This window comes from Octopus bimaculoides, chromosome 4 (assembly GCF_046866305.1).
Source record: "Octopus bimaculoides isolate indiv1 chromosome 4, ASM4686630v1, whole genome shotgun sequence".
NCBI classification, from domain to species: Eukaryota; Metazoa; Mollusca; class Cephalopoda; order Octopoda; family Octopodidae; genus Octopus; species Octopus bimaculoides.
Genome location: NC_142931.1, coordinates 109,800,122 through 109,821,064, shown reverse-complemented (window position 1 = coordinate 109,821,064; position 20,943 = coordinate 109,800,122). Strand labels below are relative to the sequence as shown.

Below are 20,943 nucleotides of genomic sequence, written 5' to 3'. Positions count from 1 at the left end.
ACTAATTTCTCTTTGGCCCTTCTGAGTTCGATAAAATATATTGCAATCAAGCACTGGAGTCAGTTAAATTGACTAAACTTCTCCAACCAAAATCTGTGGCCTTGTACCAATATTTTTGATAATCAGTGATTATTTTTCAATAATTTAAATCAATACCTTAATTTGCTTCAGTGAGTGTTAGACTCTGCTTTCACAGATTCAAATGTTGGGGAATATTTGAAATATTGTGTGCAGTCTCCCAGTTGAAAAACATCATGCTTGCAACAAAAAAAAAAAAAATATTGCTTGTGAAATTGTAGAATGCTGTCCAACCAGTAAAATAGGTAAACACAGGAATACACTTCATCACTTGCAGAAAGAACCATGCCATGTGTCTACATTGTCAGTAAAGTTTTCAGCTCTTTTCAAATGCTGATTTTTATTTCTTATAATTGTAATTGTATAAGTGGAAATTTAGATGAGCTAGCATGGCTCTACGGTTAAGATTGCATACCAGCTAAGTGATCTTGGGTTCAGTTCCACTGTATGGCACCTTGGGAAAGTGTTTTCTACTAAAGCTCTGGATCAACCAAAGCCTTACGTATGGATTTGATGAGTGGAAACTGAAAGGAGCCTACCATTTATTTATGTATATATGTATGCATCCTTGTTTTGATATTTCATGATAGTTGTATATGAGTGCCAATATTATAAAAGTAATATTCATTTCCAGCCTTCCAGGAAAACATGTCCAACCATGGAGTAATATTACCTTACTTGGAAACAAGCAAGGATCGAGAACAAGAATAGCTTCTGGTTGTAGAAAATCCATGACAAGTTCTAATTCATACAATTAGAATGGAAAAGTGGATTTTAGAATATGCTCCCATATTGGAATGTTTAGTGCAATGCCATGATTTTGATATAAACTGAGGACTTGCCTAAAAGCCTCAATATTTTCTGAGTTCACTCACCACATCACATTTCCCCACCTCGTAACGCTGAATTAATCAACATGGAGTTTTATATCCATAACAAGATTACGTTTTGATTAGAGCCTTCTTTAAGACAGTTCTTCTTAAAATATTCAAACAAAAAATTTCATTTCATTTGTGTAACCAAGTCACCACTTGAAATAATAAAAACAAAAAAAAAAGCACCTCAGTCATAAAAGCATGTAGATGTGTATTCCACTGCTTTCTAGCTACTAAAAATTGGTGCAAGTAAACTACTGCTATCCTGCATCCCAATTTATTTTGCTATTGGACCCTGTATTGTTGTATAAAAACATTTAACTTTTTTTGTTATATTTCTATTAGAATATACTGCTTTTGTTTTAATGAATTTAGTAAAATAACTTTGCTATTTCAAGCTGGTGCATAGAACCAATAAGCATAAACTTTTTGAAAAGCTCATAGATCACTTTAAATCATGGTATTTAATAGAACTGGGTACAGTCTCACAGCAGATTGGTATTGGAAGTGTTAACATCCAACCACCTAGCTTTTAGGTGTCTTCAACAGAGTCCACTCTGTTGTAAGCATTAAGGTCAGGATAACTTTTTCCCTCCTGTCTCAGGAGCCCTCCAGAAGATCACCAGCACTACCATCATAGCTTAGAAAACTTGACTAATTTAAATGTGGTTTGTAAAAGACTTTGAAGACAAGTGGTGTAAATTCCTATACAAAAATCTATATGTAAATCTTGGTTAAAAAAAAAATAATCAAAGGCTGACTGCAGGACTCAAAATTTTCTAAAATGGATTGAGAAATTGGAAAGACTACTTTGGTACAATGGTAGAAAATCTGTCATGTTTACAGATGTGAGTTCTTGTCTTACAGGTAACCTTCAACTTTTTCTATCCAAACAAGCTTTTTAACTTAATATTTACACACTATTTCTAGCTTTTATGTACTTTGAGTTCCACTGTTAAAATTCTTATGGCGTAAAATATTTACTAATTAATCTGAATAATTCGGGCTAATTCAATAGTTTGTGAAAATCAATGGCAGACAGCAAAGTGGTTCATTAGTTTTTATTTTTTTTTTTTTCAATTTGCATAATAAAGAATTTCTTACACAACACTTAAATTAGAGCAATGGATAGAAGACTTTTTAATTCTGAGATTTATTAGAATTTTTTTTTTACCACCGTGGATGGTTACTATAACGTGTCGGTGTTTGTCCTTGAACAGCTTGAGATACTTCTTCCAAAAAACTGGAAAAGGAAAAACAATTGTTTATGAACACTTAAGATAAATATTTGGGCATGTCTGGAAATTGTTATATACTGTTTAGCCAAGTATCTGTTCTGTTATAGCAGTGGTTCTCAACCATTTTGGAGTGGCTGTGTGGTAAGTAGCTTGCTTACCAACCACATGGTTCCGGGTTCAGTCCCACTGCGTGGCAACTTAGGCAAGTGTCTTCTACTATAGCTTCGGGCCGACCAAAACCTTGAGTGGATTTGGTAGACGGAAAGAAGCCTGTCGTGTATATATATGTCTGTGTTTGTCCCCCCACCATCGCTTGACAACTGATGCTGGTGTGTTTACGTCCCCGTAACTTAGTGGTTTGGCAAAAGAGTCCGATAGAATAAGTACTAGGCTTACAAAGAATATGACCTGGGGTCGATTTTCTTGACTAAAGGCGGTGCTCCAGCATGGCCGCAGTCAAATGACTGAAACAAGTAAAAGAGTATGGACCTCACTGATTCCTATTTTACTTTTCTGGACCCTTGTTAAAAAACAAAAAAAACGGTTTATATTCTTATTAGGATTTTTTTTTTTTGTGTCATTTGATTGCCTTAAAGGGGTTTTTATCAAAGAAATTGGCCCCAGGACTTGTTCTTTCTAAGCTTAGTACTTACTCTATTGGTATCTTTTGCCAAACCAGTAAGTTATAGGGATATAAACTCACCAACACTGGTTTTCAAGTGATGGCGGAGGGACAAATGATGACACGTAAATATGTACATTTATATATAAATATATATACACACATAATGGACTTCTTTCAGTTTCCATCTACCAGAAATCCACATGCAAGGCTTTGGTCAGCCCGAGGGTATAGTAAGAGACCCTTGCCCAAGGTGCCATGCAGTGGGACTGACCCTGGGACCATGTGGTTGAGAAGCAACTACACAGCCATGCCTGCACCTAAATTGTATATAAAAAAAATTAAGACAGTTTTTTTGTAGAAGTATAAACAAATTTATTGCTCATAAACTTTAACAATATCTTATATGGCCCCTGGTTGAGAACCACTGTATTGCATACAGTTAGACATGAACAAAACTGAAAACTTTTCCTTCATATATTGTTTTAATCAACTGCTATGGGGGGGGGGGGGGATGATAATGACCATGTCATGTTCAGTGCTCAGGTGCACTACAACTTGTCGAAAAGTTAAGAGGGGACAGAAAGCAGGCATATAAGTAAAAGTCAGCAAAGAAGGTGAGAAGTAGATGCACAGAATAAAACAAGGCAGAAAAAGTGAACATTAAGGCACAAAGAATAAGGGTGCATAGGCACACCAGGAGTAGTGATGGCAAATTTTGGCAAGCATGGAATTTTTGAAAGATTCAGTATCCTAACAGCTAACAACTGATGAACAACATTTCTAATAGAATTTGACCCAATGATCTAAATAACTTCTATATTATTTATAGCTACTGGTCTCCTTCTTTTTTTTTTTAATAAAAGAAAATATTAACTGTAATGAATTTAATTTATAGATAAATAAAACTAATAGCAACTATAGGGAAGTTAGTTGTCTTCATTGCTAAAAATGGCATGAAGAATAACTGCATCAAGTTTTCTACTCAGTAAAAAGTGTGTAAACATCATTTAATGTTTGTCTTGCATGCTGGCATGGGTTTGATGGTTTGACAATCTTATGAGCCAGAGGACTATATTGAGCTATGGTTGGATGCTCTTCCTAATACCACTGGCTTTACAGTGTTACTGGGTGCTTTTTCATGGCATTGGTGAGGTGACCAAATAGCTCACAAGACAAGGCTCCCAACTGAGGTGTGAGTGCAGTAGTACCAAGGGAGGGTGCTTTGTGCCAGGTGTTGAGAGGTGGTAGTTTGTTAAGGACTAAAGAGGAGATACATGGCTACCTCAGCTGGAAAGAGAGAGAAAAAAGATGAGGTGTCAGGATGTACACTCAGGGTACTAGAAAGGGAGAGAATTGGAAAAGGCAAGTGGATAGGTAAGTTCACGAGTGTGCAAAAGAGTGACAAGTTGTTAGAGATGAATTTTTATTCAGAAATATCATATCAGACTGGGTGATTAAATTACAACAGTTATTATAGTGCATTGTTGTGTCATTCAAAACATTTTATTCTTTATATGTATACATACATATAGACTGCATCAGCTGTTTATCTTTTACTTGTTGCAGGCATTGGATCGTGGCCATACTGGGGCATCAACTTGAAGAATTTATAGTCGAACGAATCGACCCCGGTACTTTTGTTTTTCTTTAAGACTGGTGCTTACTCCATAGGTTTCTTTAGCCGAACTGCTATGTTATAGGGACATAAACACACCAACACTGGTTGTCAAGTAGTAGTGGGGGACAAACACACATACATACATACATGCATGGGAAGGGCTTTCCTCAGATCAGTAGATAAGCATTTCACAGTCTCACAGGTGCAGGAGATTATACAACAGGCATAACTTAAGCGTCTCGTTCAGCTATGCGCCTGGAGTCGAAAAGATGCTATTGACGCCCCAAATTCTTGCGCGGAGGCAGAATCCTCATGTAAACTTAGCAGCGTGTGCCCGGTGAATGTTCGCTGTTGTGGTCTACAAAGAGGAGGTGGTGGTGTCCAACAACAGCAGCAACAAAGGGACGCACATACAGAAATATGTCGAAGGGCTCATTTGAGGCCAGGATAAATAATCACCGGCCCTGTTTTAGGATGCAAGAGAGGCGAAAAGTTACATCAGCCAGCTAGAATCTGCTGGAACAAACTGGGCTATGCCTGAACGGATGTAGCTCGTGCAAGCTTTGCATGGCCAAGATGAAAATAATTCTAAAGAAAATTCACACATTCCAGGATTCTTCTGAATTCAAAAAGTGAAATTTTTCGTCGTTGCCTTCATGATAAAAGATTCATTTTAGAAACGTAGTCTTCCCCTTTTTCGCACTAGAGGACGGAAAACATGAGATAAATGCAGTGAAGGTGTAGTCACTGGTGAATCTCGGTTTGGGGGAAGGAGTTATAAAGTGAAGGATATGGTAGTGGGTCAAGGAGGAGGTGATAAGTGACAGTAAAAAAAGATAACAGAGCAACTGTATAATAAAACTAGGGAGATGATGATAAATGTCAGTGGAAAGAGTGAGAGATGGACAAAATGGAGAGAGGACATTGAAGACGTGTGTAATGTTATTCAGATTGCAGTAATCATGGAAGAAATTGCTTAACCTTTTAGCATTCAGATTACTGTCACATGTAACGTATATTTATTTTGAATTAATTGTACATTATCTCATAGCTTCAACATTTCAATGATGTGATTGGTATTTTTAGAATAACATTGTAAGGTAAGTGTGAGAGGCCGGATATGACCAATTTAAATTCTAAAGGGTTTAAGACAAGTATTTGTTATAGTAAAAATCAGCAAATGACACCATTTTCCAGTTAGCAGCACATTTTACTAAAATCTTTCTTATTATTCTGCTGCTCATGGATGGGATACAACTGTTTTAACCCTTTTCCTGTCCAAAGCATTTTCAAAAGTTTCTCCTAAATGTCCTTCCTTGTTTTCAGACATTTAGATAGCCTTTATTTCATATGTTCTGAATATTATAAAGCTTCCTTTTCATAAGTCCCAAGTTATTCTGCTGGTTGAAAATGAATTAGGAGTGTGCGTCCTATATGATGCATGGACACCAAGGAAATGTTTGTTGTGTATCATATGATATATACGACAGGACGCATGCGTACGAACAGCCATGCTACATGGCAGTGAAACATGGGCTGTAACTGCTGAGGACATACGTAAGCTCGCAAGGAATGAAGCCAGTATGCTCCGTTGGATGTGTAATGTCAATGTGAATACCCGTCAGAGTGTAAGTATCTTGAGAGAAAAGCTGAACATTAGAAGCATCAGTTGTGGTGTGCAAGAGAGACGATTGTGGTGAGAATGGATGAGGATAGCTGCGTGAAAAAGTGCCACACCCTAACAGTTGAGGGAACCCGTGGAAGAGGTAGGCCCAGGAAGACCTGGGCTGAGGTGGTGAGGCAAGACCTTTGTACATTGGGCCTCACCGAGGCGATGACTACTGACCGAGACCTTTGGAAATGTGCTGTGCGTGAGAAGACCCGGCAAGCCAAGTAAGATCGTTGCCAGTGCCCCTGGACTGGCTCTTGTGGCACATGAGATGCACCATTTTGAGCGTGGCCGTTGCCAGTACCGCCTGACTGGCTCCCGTAGGATTTTCGAGTGAGATCGTTGCCAGTGCCCCTGGACTGGCTTGTGCGGGTGGCACATAAAAGACACCATTTCGAGCGTGTGACACGTAAAAGCACCCACTACACTCTCTGAGTGGTTGGCGTTAGGAAGGGCATCCAGCTGTAGAAACTCTGCCAAATTAGATTGGAGCCTGGTGTTGCCATCCGGTTTCACCAGTCCTCAGTCAAATCGTCCAACCCATGCTAGCATGGAAAGCGGACGTTAAACGACGATGATGATGATGATGATGTAAAGGCTCTGTTATCTTTTCGGTAATATAAAAAGTGAAGATCTAACTTCCTGGGTCATTTAGTTTGGAATTTTCCAACAGAAAAAAAAAAAAAAAATTTATTATCCTCTTTTCCATGCATGTATGGATCAGATAAAATTTGTGGAAGTAGCTTTTCTTTTGCCAACCTTCACCTATTTCAAAGTCAAGTAATATTTCCTAATGGTTAGGCAAGTTTTCATAGTATGTTACAAATGAAGGACACCACTTATATGATGATGATACAGACGCATGTTAGTGGATTTGGTATATGGAAATTGAATGTAAACTGTGTGTGTGTGCGTGTGTGCGTGTGTGTGCGTGCATTTTCAAGGTGGCAAGCTGGCAGAAAAGCTAGCATACCGGGTGAAATGCTTGGCAGTATTTCTTCTGTCTTTACGTTCTGAGTTCAAATTCCACCAAGGTCGGCTTTGCCTTTCATCCTTCTGGGGTCGATTAAATAAGTACCAGTTATGCACTGGGGTCAGTGTAATCGACTTAACCCCTTTGTCTTTGTTTATCCCTTCTATGTTTAGCCCCCTGTGGGCAATAAAGATAAATATATATATGTGTGTGTGTATATATAAAATATATGCGTGGCTGTGTGGTAAGTAGCTTGCTGCTCAACCACATGGTTCTGTGTTCAGTCCACTGCATAAAAACTTAGGCAAGTGTCTTCAACTATAGCCTTAGGCTGATCAAAGCCTTGTGACTGGATTTGGTTGATGGAAACTGAAAGAAGCTCGTCGTATATGTATATATATATATATATATATATATATCTACGTGTGTATGTCTGTGTTTGTCCCTCACCACCACTTGACAACTGCTGTTGGTATGTTTATGTCCATGTAACTTAGCAGTTCGGAAAGAAACCAATAGAATAAGTACTAGACTTTAAAAAAAAGTTCTGGGGTCGATTCATTTGACTAACACCCTTCAAGGCAGTGCCTCAGTATGGCTGCAGTCAAGTGACTGAAAGAAGTAAAAGATATATACAATACTCTTCTTACAGTTACTGTGTTTTGAATCTATTCACAAGGCTTTGGTAAGTCAGGAGCTATAATAGCAGAGTCTGAACCTGAACTTCTATGGCTAGAAGGTCAAAGCACTGAGGTTGTCACAAAGTCTTCTTTCTCTACACTGGCGAGCCACATGTTATGAACATACATCATTAAAGGGAGGAGGTGGTCAGTCGACAAAAAACAACAGCAATTGGATATTCACATTCAAATCTACCAGAATGTATTAAGATACATTTATTGTTTGTATTTTCACTGTTCTACATGCACCTCATGAATTATTATTGGATAAATACTAAGCTCTACTTAGTTTTGACATAAAGTCTTCAGTGAAATACCCAAAGTCTGATAGATACATCATATGCTGTGTGATGAAAAGGTATAATTAATCTTAGAGGTTTTCATCTAATAGGAGTTAATAACACTGTGCAACACAGTCTTTGTCCTTGGGTAGCAACTGTTTTTTCCTATTTGCTTACCCCAAGAATGTGTGAAAAATAGCTAATATTTTCTTCAAACTTTGCTTTTGTTACATTTATTCGAATCCCAAAGAATCCCTCTCAACACATAACTATGATATTCCCTGACTACTACTGCTGATCAGAGATGCACACATTGTCAGCCACCAAGAGATTTGCTGAAGTGGTTAAAGTCAAGCAAATTCTGTGGTCCTGAGCAGAATATTTACTATAATATTTCTGCTTCAGCAACTCAGCGCTAAATCTGTGTGAAATGTAATTGAAAATAGGTCAGTTTCAAAGTATTGATATCCAGGTCACAAAAGTTTGAATGGAATAGTAGTCATTTCCTTTGATTTCTAGATAGAAGCAAATAGGAAATAACACTTACTGACCAAAGACAAAAAAAATAATAATTTTGTTACATTGTGTAATGTAATGAAGGAAAGAGAAGCACTGGTACATAGTCACTGTACTATTAGTTAAGGAAGCTAATAGTAGATGAGAGGCTAGTGAGGGCTATGTAAGCTTCGTATGAAGGGTCAATTAGCAAGTTGAAACTGAACTATATGTAAAAGTGTAAAGACCCCCTTTGCTCATGAATGACCATGGGGTTGCCCCTAGAAAGTTACCCTCTGTGGCACAAGTCCAAGCAACGTTGTTTATGAAAGACCAGGAGTTGCCCATGCATACCAACTTCCCCTCTTCATACCATTGATGTTATCCAAAGGAAAGGCAAAGGCTAATACATTGCAACTCATTCCTACACCTGAGTAAACTGAAGCAACTTGAAATAATGTGTCTTGCTCAAGAACACAACTCACAACCCAGTCTGGGAATCGAATTCACTACCTCATGATTGTGAGCCCAACACTCTAACCACTGAGCCATGCATCTTCACATATATATGTAATATGATGTGTATAAAGTTCTAGAAATTCAGAGGGCACTGGATAGATATGCTAGACTCTCTTTAAACCAAGTATAATTGTGATAGTTTAGTTTAGTTCTGGAAACTTGTTCACAAACATTTGTGTTCAAGCCAAGCAAAGACTGAGTATGGCTACTTTAAATTGACAACATTTTTTAAGGTTAATTTCAATATTAAAGAGATTAAAAACTTTGCCTTAAACGAGCTAGGATTTGGTTATACTTTCAAATAGGGAATTAATTTCAAAATAGGTATGTAATTCACCATGAATATTGTTTCTCATTTCAGAAATGTGTGATTCATTGTATGTCTTTTATCTATGTTAGCATGAGTTAGTCTAATATGTTACACGGGCATTATTTTGCAGCCAGATGCCCTTCTTGATGTTAACTCTTATCTGTTTACAAATAAAGGATCTCTTATTCCACAGGTTTGAAAGGCATAAAGCCAGCAGGTGAGGCCAAACAGAACAGTGCGCAAACACCTTGCCTTTTGAATAAGCAAATAGACAGGGATGTAGACAATCACACGCTGTGTGCCAAACAATGTATGAATTTTATCTCGTGCATATTCTTGTACAAGTGAATTTCACTTTTCTTAGAAAAATATTGGTCTATTGGTGTTGCCATCCGGTCTCACCAGTCCTCAGTCAAATCGTCCAACCCGTGCAAGCATGGAAAGTGGACGTTAAACGATGATTTTCATCACTAAAAATTATATTGTGCAAAAAATATTATTTTGTAGGCTATTAAAAGTACAATGTGATGTTTTTAAATTTTTTTCCCCAATTTTGAATACAGTTGGATATTTTGTCATAATGTTGGCATTTTCACAAGTAAGATTCAATTTTCTTTTTTTTGTCTCTCTCTCTCCTACTAAAGAGTTTGCTGTAACTTACAGGTGTTTTCAATGTTATAGCAAGCAACTAATTTTCAGATGTTACCATTTATGAATGGCAAGCATATGAACTGAATCATAGCCATATTTGGCAATGACCATAATGAATTAGTGAGAAATTCTTCCTTCTTTTGGTATAAAAATCTTCAAGAGATTGTTCTTTTCTAAGTGAAAATTGATAAAATTTCACTTTTATATTTTATAATAATTATCTGACCAACTCTGATTAAGTCTTTTATCAAAATAAAGTTAAACTATTCATCTACATTAGGGTATGATTTTAAACACAACTCAAGTTATAGCACTCAAGTACATTGAACTAGAACAAGGGCTACTGTTCAGCAGACAAAAAAAATAAATACTGGATAGATTTTGTGAATGGATGGAAATAACAGAGTGTTCGAAGGACCCTGACATTTTAGATAAGTGTCAGATTTTGATTAAAACTATATGAAGACAAAGTTCACGTCCAAAACTTTCAAATGATATATAATTTTCCTAGAAAAAAGGTATTCTGTCATGAAAATGACGTACAAAAAATGGGTTTTTGCATGATCAAACTGTGTCACCCCTCCCACAGATCTCTGCATTGATACTTATTAAATTTATTGTGAAGCTCCAAACTTAGTGAAGATTCAGTTTTATACCTTGTGCCAGTGTATCAAAACTGAGCCCCCTACAGATAATGGATCGCACTATAACCAAGGCTGAATGTACATGAAATGCTTGCAATAGCTGTAATTTCATTTAATTATTTGGAGGGTTGAGTTTCAGATCATGATGCTCACATAAGATGGATTTTCTCCATTGTGACATATTTTTCCCATTGTTTTTTCACTGCAGCCTTGGAAATGAAGAGTGGAAGCTTTTTATGAAACAAAATTCACACCACCCACCTCCAAACCAATTTAGGCCGTTTTTTTCTTTCTTTTTTTTTGCACTAAGCACTGAAAAAAGCAGGAGGAGCTTTTATGGGAAGAAAAACAAATTTATGTAAATATTTTGGGGATGTAAAGGTATGTGATTTAAGAGAGATTTAGCTGCCGTTTCTACCACATCCCACAGCAACCTTGTAGTGCACTAGAAACAGTAGCTAAATTTCTCTTAAATCACATATCTTTCCATCTCAAAATATTTTCACACTTTCTTTTCCTACCATAAAGGCTTCTCCCATTTTTTTAAGTGCCTAGTAGAAAATAAATTGGACTAAATTGGTTTGGAGGGGTAAGAAAAAAAAATTGCAATTCTTCCCAAACTTCTTTCATAAAGAGCTTCTTCTCCCCCACTTTATCATTTCCAAGGCCATGATGAGAAAATATGGGAAAAATCCCTGTCAGAACTGGAGAAAATTGAACTTATGTAAGTATCTTGATCTGAAATGGTGTCATGTTCCAAAATCTCAGGATTTATTTACCTCTATGGTTACTATCAATTTGTGTAATTTGAAGATGATTATCAACTCAGTTTCAAAGATATGACAGCACTAATATAGCTAATTATTCATTTAGGCAAATTAGACCATTTAAATATTTCTTGAAATATTCATTCAAATTTCACAAATGAGGTATCAAAATGTTCTATTTTTTTGGGGGGTGGTGGTGCTCTCCAAGAAAAAGGACAGTAGAAATTACATTTGAATATTTTCAAAAATTCAGTGATACCTACTTCATATGTGATGTGATCTTAGTAAACAACAACTTCAATAGAGGTGAGGGTTGGCATCAGGAAGGGATGAAAACTCTTCCTCAATGAAATCTTGTCTGATCCATGCAAGCATGGAAAATTAGATGTTAAAACAATAATGACGCTGATATATATACTCACATATGTGTGTGTAATAATGTCTTACCTTTTAGAATTATGTACAGCTGTACCACCAATAACAATACGCACACCAGTTACAGATCTGTTAATGCAGTGCACAGTTAGAGCCTCTTCATATGTTGTTCCACCAATCATAAATACTATAATGTCTTGCGGACTGAAAGTAGAAGAATTAAAACATTTCAGCAACAAAATATATTTTAACCCCTAATTGCTTTAGCTTATATTTTAGTCTTCATGAGCCTTTTTGATACAAACCTGCCTGATACTGCCCCTGGTTCTGTATTACAAACTTCCTATCTGAAACTTACCTATGTTAAAATCTTGCTCTGACATTTCATATTTATTTAAGTTGCAAAACCTGCTTAATACTGATAGTCATTTTATTAGTTTCTTAATTAATTTTCAAAATCAGCTGAAATAATGGTAGTAGAGCATCAGCTGTCTGGCTTCCATGCCGGTGGCACGTAAATAGCACCATTTGAGCGTGATCGTCACCAATGTCGCCTTCCTGGCACTTGTGCCAGTGACACGTGAAAAGACATTTGAGCGAGTTCATTGTCAGTACCGCTGGACTGGCTCCTGTGCAGGTAGCACGTAAAATACACCATTTCGAGCGTGGCCGTTGCCAGTACTGTCTGACTGGCTCTCATGCCGGTGGCATGTAAAAGCACCCACTACACTCTCGGAGTGGTTGGTGTTAGGAAGGGCATCCAGCTGTAGAAACTCTGCCAAATCAGATTGGAGCCTGGTGTAGCCATCTGGTTCACCAGTCCTCAGTCAAATCGTCCAACCCATGCCAGCATGGAAAGCAGACGTTAAACGATGATGATAACAGATGTATAGTAACAAAAGGTTATGTTTATGTATTTGTTTTGCAAGATTTCTGATATGAAATTGCGTATCGAAACAGATATATTGTTATACTTGAGGATGGTCATATTTTGCCAATTAAGCACATGCATTATATATTTAGTCTTTGCTTCAGCTTTAGTATTATTAGGACAGTGAGATGGCAGAATCGTAAGCATGTCGGGTGAAATGCTTAATGGCATTTCATTCATCATCTGAGTTCAAAATCTGCTGGGGGTCGACCTTGCTTTCATCCTTTCAGGATCAATGAAATAAGTCCCAGTCAGGCACTGGGGTTGATGTAACAGACTAGTCTCCCACCCACGAAATTTCAGGCCTTATGCTTTTAGTAGAAAGAATTATTATTATTACTATTATTATTATTATTATTATTATTATTATTTTAGTTTCTTTGTCAAAGCTCTTTCATCACACATCCTATGATCTCATCAGTGACTCTATCCCACATGTCTGTAATGAAAAATATTTGATAAAGAAACTAAAATAATAATAATAAACTGAAGTGAAGACCAAATATCTAGTGCATGTGTTTAACCCTTTCGTTACCAACCCAGCTGAAACCAGCTCTGGCTGTGTAGTACAAATGTCTTGTTTCCATAAGTTTTGAATTAAAATCTTCCACCAAATCTTAGTCACAATTTATGTTCCTAACACTAGCTGAATGATAACTAAGTTACTTTACTAAATTCTTTGTTATATTTAAAATCAATTGAAAGAAACACGGAGCATCTCAAAATAAATATGGTAACAAAAGGGTTAATTGTCAAAGCATGACCATCCCCAAGTATAACAAAAGGGTTAAATGTTGTTTATTCCTTCTTGATGAGATTCTTAGACTAGTAACTATGGGTACAGTTTATGTTTTTTGTGATCGACATTCATTTTACAAACATGTGGCTTCAAGTTTAGCCATTAGTTACTTTAGCAATCCCTACAATTAACATTCTAATTTAGTTTGTCTGTCATAAACCCTAAGACGCTTTAGGTTGAAGCTTAACCTGATTTCTATGAGGAAGAAATGACTGAGATAACAACACTAGCCGCTGAACAGGAAGCCAGTCTCTCACAGGGCTAGCTTATCAGCTATTTACTAGAACTAATTTACAGCTGAGTAAACTGAAACTACATGAAATGAAGGGTTTCACTCAAGAACATAGCACACTGCTTGATCCAAGAGTTGAAACCATAATCTTAAGAGTGCAACTACTAGGCCACACACCTTCACATTATTAATATTTTATTCTTGATTAACTGTCAAAGATGAGTTAAGATTCTCAGACAATTAAGCTATGTCTTTGCAAAATGAATGTATTAAACCACAAACATGAAGTTTCAAGTTCTATCTATCCGCATGGCACCTTGGACAAATATCAATTAGCATAGTCTTCAGTTGACTAATGGTGGTGTGTTTACATCCCTGTAACTTAGCGGTTCGGCAAAAGAGACCGATAGAATAAGTACTAGGCTTACAAAGAATAAGTCCTGGGGTCGATATGCTCGACTAAAGGCAGTGCTCCAGCATGGCCGCAGTCAAATGACTGAAACAAGTAAAAGAGTGCACTAATATTCATTGTATGACTCAATCTAGATAAAATTTGTAAAAGGATGAATAAAAGAGAGTAAAGAAATATCATTTGTATCACTCACCGATCTTTCAATTGTCCAGTCCCTAAATAAGGATAACTGGATTCCTTCAGCTTGCCCTTTGTTAGTTGATCTAATATGGAATGTAACAGAGGTTTGTGCTGTGTGTAGACATTTTCAACACCCTGAAAGTAGTAAGACAGCAGAATGTAAACAGAACTAAACCACTCTAGAAAAAAAATCTAGACATTAAGATGCAAGAAATTTGTGCTGATAATTGGTTTTCATTTTTCTTGTTAAGCCCCAAGTCAGCCCTGACTGAACAGACCTTATGATCAAAGACACTCCAATCATGACCATTTCTTCCACTCAAACAGTTTGATCTATAAACCTACATTATTTTGAGATGGTATGGCTGTTGATTCTTGCAGCTTCAACAACTGTGAAGACCCTCTTATCCCATCATTGGCTTATTTTATTTTTAAATCCAAAGAGGTTGACAATTGGTCATGCGTCTAAATTTTAATTGCATCCATATTTTGTACACTCTGGTTGCTATGTTGGTTGATTTCAAATCCACAAGTCAGATATAAACATGAGGAATGGCATAAAGCTATAAAAACAATGTTCTTGATACACTACTTGAAAAGTGAAAGATGGGATAGTCATGACTGGAAAGCCTTTTATTACAAGTCTGCTTGACCAGAACTGACCTGAGGTTAAACAAAATCTAAACATTTGGGGAGAAAAATGCAAAAAACACCACATTCAATGGTAGAAATGGACAGGGTTGAACTTAATTTCCATACCATAATTAATAATTATGTAGACATGAAGTTGATTGGAAAGAGTCCAAAAAAGAGCAGTGTGTGAATGCCTTCTACCTACATAGCCTGAAATGGATCCTGGACATCAAGTGAATTGACCAAATCACCAACAACGGCTTGCCAGTTTCCTTATCCAGTTGCAACAAAGATTTTCAGTGTTTATTGCTCCTGAGCATGTCACATACAAATACAATATTGCTAGTTAGCTTTCCGTTCATATTGCTGCACCTCTTATGTGTCCATAGCTCACACTTGGTACATCTTATGGAGTTTCTACCTATGCCTTTTCTACAGATCGAGCAGGGCCATCTACCTGAAGGGGTTTGTGTTTTGTCTACCTTCCTACTTATTAGGACTTTGGTTTTAGCTAGGTTAACTCTAAGGTCCTTCGATACTAGTCCATGCTTCCACACCTGAAACTTCTCTAGTTCTGATAGTGACTCAGCAATTAGGGCAAGCTCATCAGCATAGAGGAGCTCCCAGGGGCATCCCGTCTTGAATTCCTGTATTATTGCCTGAAGGACTATGATAAATAGGAGGGGGCTGAGGACTGAACCTTAGTGGACCCCTACCTCTACCTGGAATTCTTCACTGTACTTGTTGCCAACCCTCACCTTACTGACAGCGTCTCTGTACATGGCTTGCACAGCTCTGTAGCAGTCAATTAACAGGGTGATTAGCTGTTAATTGGCAACTGGTCCACACACACATACATACACACATAAAGTAGACGGCTTCTGTAAATGAATTATCTAGTTTCGTACCTTTAATCCTTTCAGGAAACGCTTTGTTATTGCAACAGGATCTTCATTCTCAAACAGATCTGTTCCTCGTGCATGGCTCCCTCCATAATCAAGGAGTGCTTGCACCTTCTGGGGAAGAAAAAAAAAAAGAAATAACAACAACAAAAATAATCAAATTTAATATTTCAGGATCCTTAAAATGTATCCTTGAAATCCAATTCTCATTTATATTAACAGAAATTTCAAATTAAAAGCTATTCAGGCATGGCTGCGCGGTAACAAGCTTAGTTTCTAACCACATGGTTCTGGGGTCAGTCCTACTGCATAGCACCTTAGGTAAATGACTTCTGCTATAACCCCAGACCAACCAGAGCATTATAAGTAGATTTGGTTGACTGAAACTGAAAGAAGCCCATCACATATATATAAAGAAATGCCGATCCCTAACTGTGGAGGGAACCTGTGGAAGGGGTAGATCTAGGAAGACATGGGACAAGATGGTAAGTCTCATGGCAGTGATGACAAATGATCAAGACTTTTGGTGGTGTACTGTGCTTGAGACATTATGTCAGGCCAAGTTAAATCATAGTCATGGACAGCACCAATGAAACATAAAAGGGGCCCCATGACATGTTAATGGTGCCCATGCTGGTGACATGTAAAAGGCACCCACTACACTCTTGGAGTGGTTGGCATTAGGAAGGGCATCCAGCTGTGGAAACCATGCCAAAATCAGCCTGGAGCTTGGTATAGCTTACCAGCTCCTGTCAAACTATCTAACCCATGCCAGCATGGAAGACAGACACTAAGTGATGATAAATATTAAAATAAAAAACCAGAAATCTTATAAATGCAGCTATCTAGGGTTTCCTGGTTGAAATAATTTATTCTGCCATTTTTCAAACTGAAAATAAGACCATTTGTCAGTTGTCTTTTGAGCAGATGACCTTTTAAACAAGAGAGGCTTGTAAAGATGAAGACAAAGAGAAAAACACAAGGGAGATAACCAACATTACAATAATTTGATGTCAAGCAGATGTAAACCAGATGTTAAAGGTAATTTTTATTGTAACTATAGGTTCTAGGGAACAGACACACAATAAATTTACCTTTTCTTGTCCTCCTAATGTTAAGTCATATATCAGTGAGCAACAGACAACTCAAGCCTGCCTCAGATGTACATAGAGAGACAAATCTAAATGTCCTCGAGGAAAGGAATGCAATATATCTTCCGTTGTTTATGAAGCATAAATTTCAACAAACTACGACAATTGTCGTACAGATTTCAAACATGAATATTGAAGCCAAAGAAGGAAAGTTTAAATCTAGATAAAACAACCACCTTTCAAATATTAGGTACCATGATTAAAAGACATTCAACAACTCTTTCAGCTTTAATCTGGAAGCTTAAAGACGAAGGGACCAATTTCAACATCAAATAGAAAATCCTCTCCAAATCCAGACCCTATATTAACAGGTCTAAAAAAATGTTCAGTGTGTCTCTTGACAAACTGTATCTATTAAAAAAACTTGAGAACCTCCAATGAATACATAAATTCAAAGAACAACATTTTTCTGTATATCTGCTTCGTGCCGGTGGCACGTAAAAGCACCCACTACACTCTCGGAGTGGTTGGCATTAGGAAGGGCATCCAGCTATAGAAACTCTGCCAAATCAGATTGGAGCCTGGTGTAGCCATCTGGTTCACCAGTCCTCAGTCAAATCGTCCAACCCATGCTAGCATGGAAAGCGGACGTTAAACGATGATGATGACTACCAGATACATAGTAAACCATTAACATCTGGTTTACATCTTGACATCGAATTGTTGTAACATTGGTTACCTCCCCTATGTTTTTTCTCTTTGTCTTCTTTACAAGCGTCTCTTGTTTAAACGTTATTTGCTCAAAAGACAACTGACAAATGGTCTTGTTTTCAGCTTGATAAATGGAGGAATAAATTATTATTTCCATCAGGAAATCCTGGATAGCTGCATTTACAAGATTTATAGCGTTTTATTTCAAGATTATCTTTACTCTCTTAGCTGATCAAGTGCTTTTGTACTTGTTGAAACATTACCATATGATATATATAACAGGCTTCCACACAGTTTCTCTCTACCAAATTCACTCACAAGTCATTGGTCAACCTAAGGCTGTAGCAGAAAACACTTACCCATGGTGCTACACAGTGGGACTGAACCTGAAACCATATTGCTGCAAAGTGAGCTTCTTAATAACACAGTCATGTCTGTTGTAATGTTTTATCTTGTTTTAAGGCAGAGGAATATGAGGAAGAAAATATATTTATTTCTTACTGAACGTAGTTTTTCATTGAGTCCCTTCTTCCGGAGTATATCTACAAGTCCTGAAATCTCATTGCTGCTGTGTTTCTCATAGCGTAGAGCATAGATCATAACAAGACGTAACATGTCGACATCACGGATTTTTTCCTTATTTAACAGGTTCTTAACTTTCTGCAGAATAAAAAAAAAAAAAAAGAAAAGAAAAGAAAAAATAAGGAAAAAAGCTAAAATAATATCTTCAGACATACAAACACACACACACACATAAAACCTTCGTGGTTGTGTTGCTTTTTGATTTCCCATAATGTTGTTGTTGTTTAGCCTTAAATCAATCCTGATTGACCAAGTTTGTGATCAAAGATTTAAAAAGTAATGCTATCACCTTCAACTGAATACCAGTGCAGGGTGCTTGTTTGAATCAGTTCACTTTGAAAACGTCGTGACTGATGGACCCTTGATGAAATTGCAGTGACTAGAATGCATAACTGCATACAAAGCAATGTGCAGTCACTGCGGTCGAAACATGTAGATCAGAGTTATATATGCTGTAGAAAACATTTTAGTAAAAAAGTTTTGGACGTAAATAAATCTTCACTGTCCTCCTCGTTATCAATTATATATATGTATATATATATAACTTTTATAAGGAATATTCTAAAAGAATATGTAACTGAACTTATATTAAGTGCTCTATTATTTTGAGCAAATAAATATATATATATATATATATATGTGTGTTTTTATATTATTAATAAATTCATAAAATTATCAATAATATTCGCAGGAAATCAATATTTAATATTTAAATTTCGAAAGATATATATCCAATATGACATGGTAATATAATAAATTTAAAATTTAAAGTATACGAAATATAAATATATATAAAAAATATAAATAAATATAAATAAATATTCATATCTTTATCTACATTCATATTTTTTATATATATTTATATTTCGTATACTTTAAATTTTAAATTTAGTATATTACCATGTCATATTGGATATATATCTTTCGAAATTTAAATATTAAATATTGATTTCCTGCGAATATTATTGATAATTTTATGAATTTATTAATAATATAAAAACACACACACACACACACACACATATATATAATTATAATTATTATTATTATTATTATAAATCAAACCAAGGAAAAAACCATTTCCTTCAAAGAGATGGAAGACATCCAATTTTTACTGGCACTGCAGTTGAATACCACAAATAAAATGGTATAATTACAATATACAAATATTCAAAGAAATAGAGAAATACAAGAGACATATTCAGAATTTATTTACATTATAATATAATACAATTATACTATAAAAAGATTTAATATAATATAATATAACAAATAATTAAAACAAATATAAATCCAACAATTTGTTTCGACTCATATCCACCAGTGAATTTATGAAAATTCACATTTACGCGTACAAGTCTCCTCAGGGTAAATGTGAATTTTTATAAATTTACTAGTGGATGTGAGTTGAAACAAATTGTTGGATTCATATTTGTTTTAATTAATTGTTGTATTATATCATATATTTTTATAATATAATTATATTATAATGTAAATACGTTTTTAATATGTCTATTGTATTTCTCTATTTCCTTTAATATTTGTACGTAAATATATAAATATATATATATATATATATATATATATATATATATGCAAGCTACCTCAAAGATGACTTACAATGATCTCATCTTTGTGGCTGGGAATTTCAATGGATATGTCAGATGGCAGCGTGATATCTTCCATGGTGTATATGGGAGCCACAGAATTGGTTCTCGAAATGAAGAGGGAACAAAGCTACTGGAGTTCTGTGATGCAAATAACCTATTGATCAGCAACACCAACTTCAGGAAGCCAGCCAGCCAGCCACCTAATATTCTCCCAATCAGGTGACTGTGCCAGTCAGATCGATTATATTCTTACCAGACAGCAGGAGGCATGGTTGCTCTCAAATACAAAGTCCCTCCCTGGTGAAGAATGTACTCCCCATCATAGACTAGTCATTAGTGACTTTAGATTCCAGGCCAGAAGAAAGCTAAGAAGCAGACCAATCTGGAAAAGAATTATTTAGAAGCTTAAGGACCCTTCATATGGTCAGAATTTAAGGACATCCTAATTGAGAAATTTGGTGAAAGGGAGGAAGAGCTACAGACGTGTGACTTAGAGGGCAACTGGGAATTCCTGCAGGACTTTGCGGCTGGTGCAAAGTCCAATCCAGATCTAGGGTAATGTGGTGATGGAACGATACTGTAGACAGGGCCACTAGAGCAAAGAAACAAGCCTGGAAGAGTGGGGGTAGCAGGAAACTGTATCAGATAACTAGAAGGGAAGCTAGGAGACGGGTATATCTAGCCAAGGGAGAAGCAGAAAAGATGAAGTGTGCCTATGTTCAGCGACATGAGGACCAAAGAACTGGAGTGTTTTGAATTGCAAGACAGTGAGTGAGAGAAAATTGTGATGTCATAGGAGAGAAATGTGTCCGCATGGATGATGGTGCACTTGCATTTAATGATTCTGCAAAGAAAGAGGCTTGGAAATGTTCCAGGTATGGAAGCAAAGTCTAGAATCAAAGGGTCTTAGAGTTAACCTAGCAAAAATCAAAGTCTTAGTAAGTAGGAAGGCAGACAAATCACAAATCCCTTCAGGTAGATGACCCTAAGCTTTGGACACATAGATGTAACAATATCAGAGGAAGGTTAACAGGGAAAATAGCTTTTGTATGTAGAAGATGC

At 36.4% G+C, this 20,943-nt stretch overlaps 1 protein-coding gene across 4 annotated transcripts in view; it reads right to left on the bottom strand.

Annotated features, from left to right (window-relative positions):
- The window catches only part of LOC106870285 (vacuolar protein sorting-associated protein 45), a 55,091-nt gene that overhangs the window by 7,174 nt on the left and 26,974 nt on the right, over positions 1 to 20,943 (bottom strand). The window contains exons 10-14 of one of the 4 annotated variants that reach the window (XM_089351172.1): positions 18,191 to 18,349; positions 15,894 to 16,001; positions 14,366 to 14,487; positions 11,871 to 12,002; positions 2,001 to 3,133 (exon numbers count right to left, since the gene is read on the bottom strand). In XM_089351172.1, coding sequence (XP_089207298.1) covers positions 3,031 to 3,133; positions 11,871 to 12,002; positions 14,366 to 14,487; positions 15,894 to 16,001; positions 18,191 to 18,349 — 624 coding nt within the window. In that variant the 3' untranslated portion in view covers positions 2,001 to 3,030. Of the gene's footprint in view, positions 1 to 2,000; positions 3,134 to 4,084; positions 4,104 to 11,870; positions 12,003 to 14,365; positions 14,488 to 15,893; positions 16,002 to 18,190; positions 18,350 to 20,943 lie in introns of those variants that run through there. The other 3 variants (XM_089351173.1, XM_089351175.1, XM_089351174.1) reach the window with 3 other exon arrangements.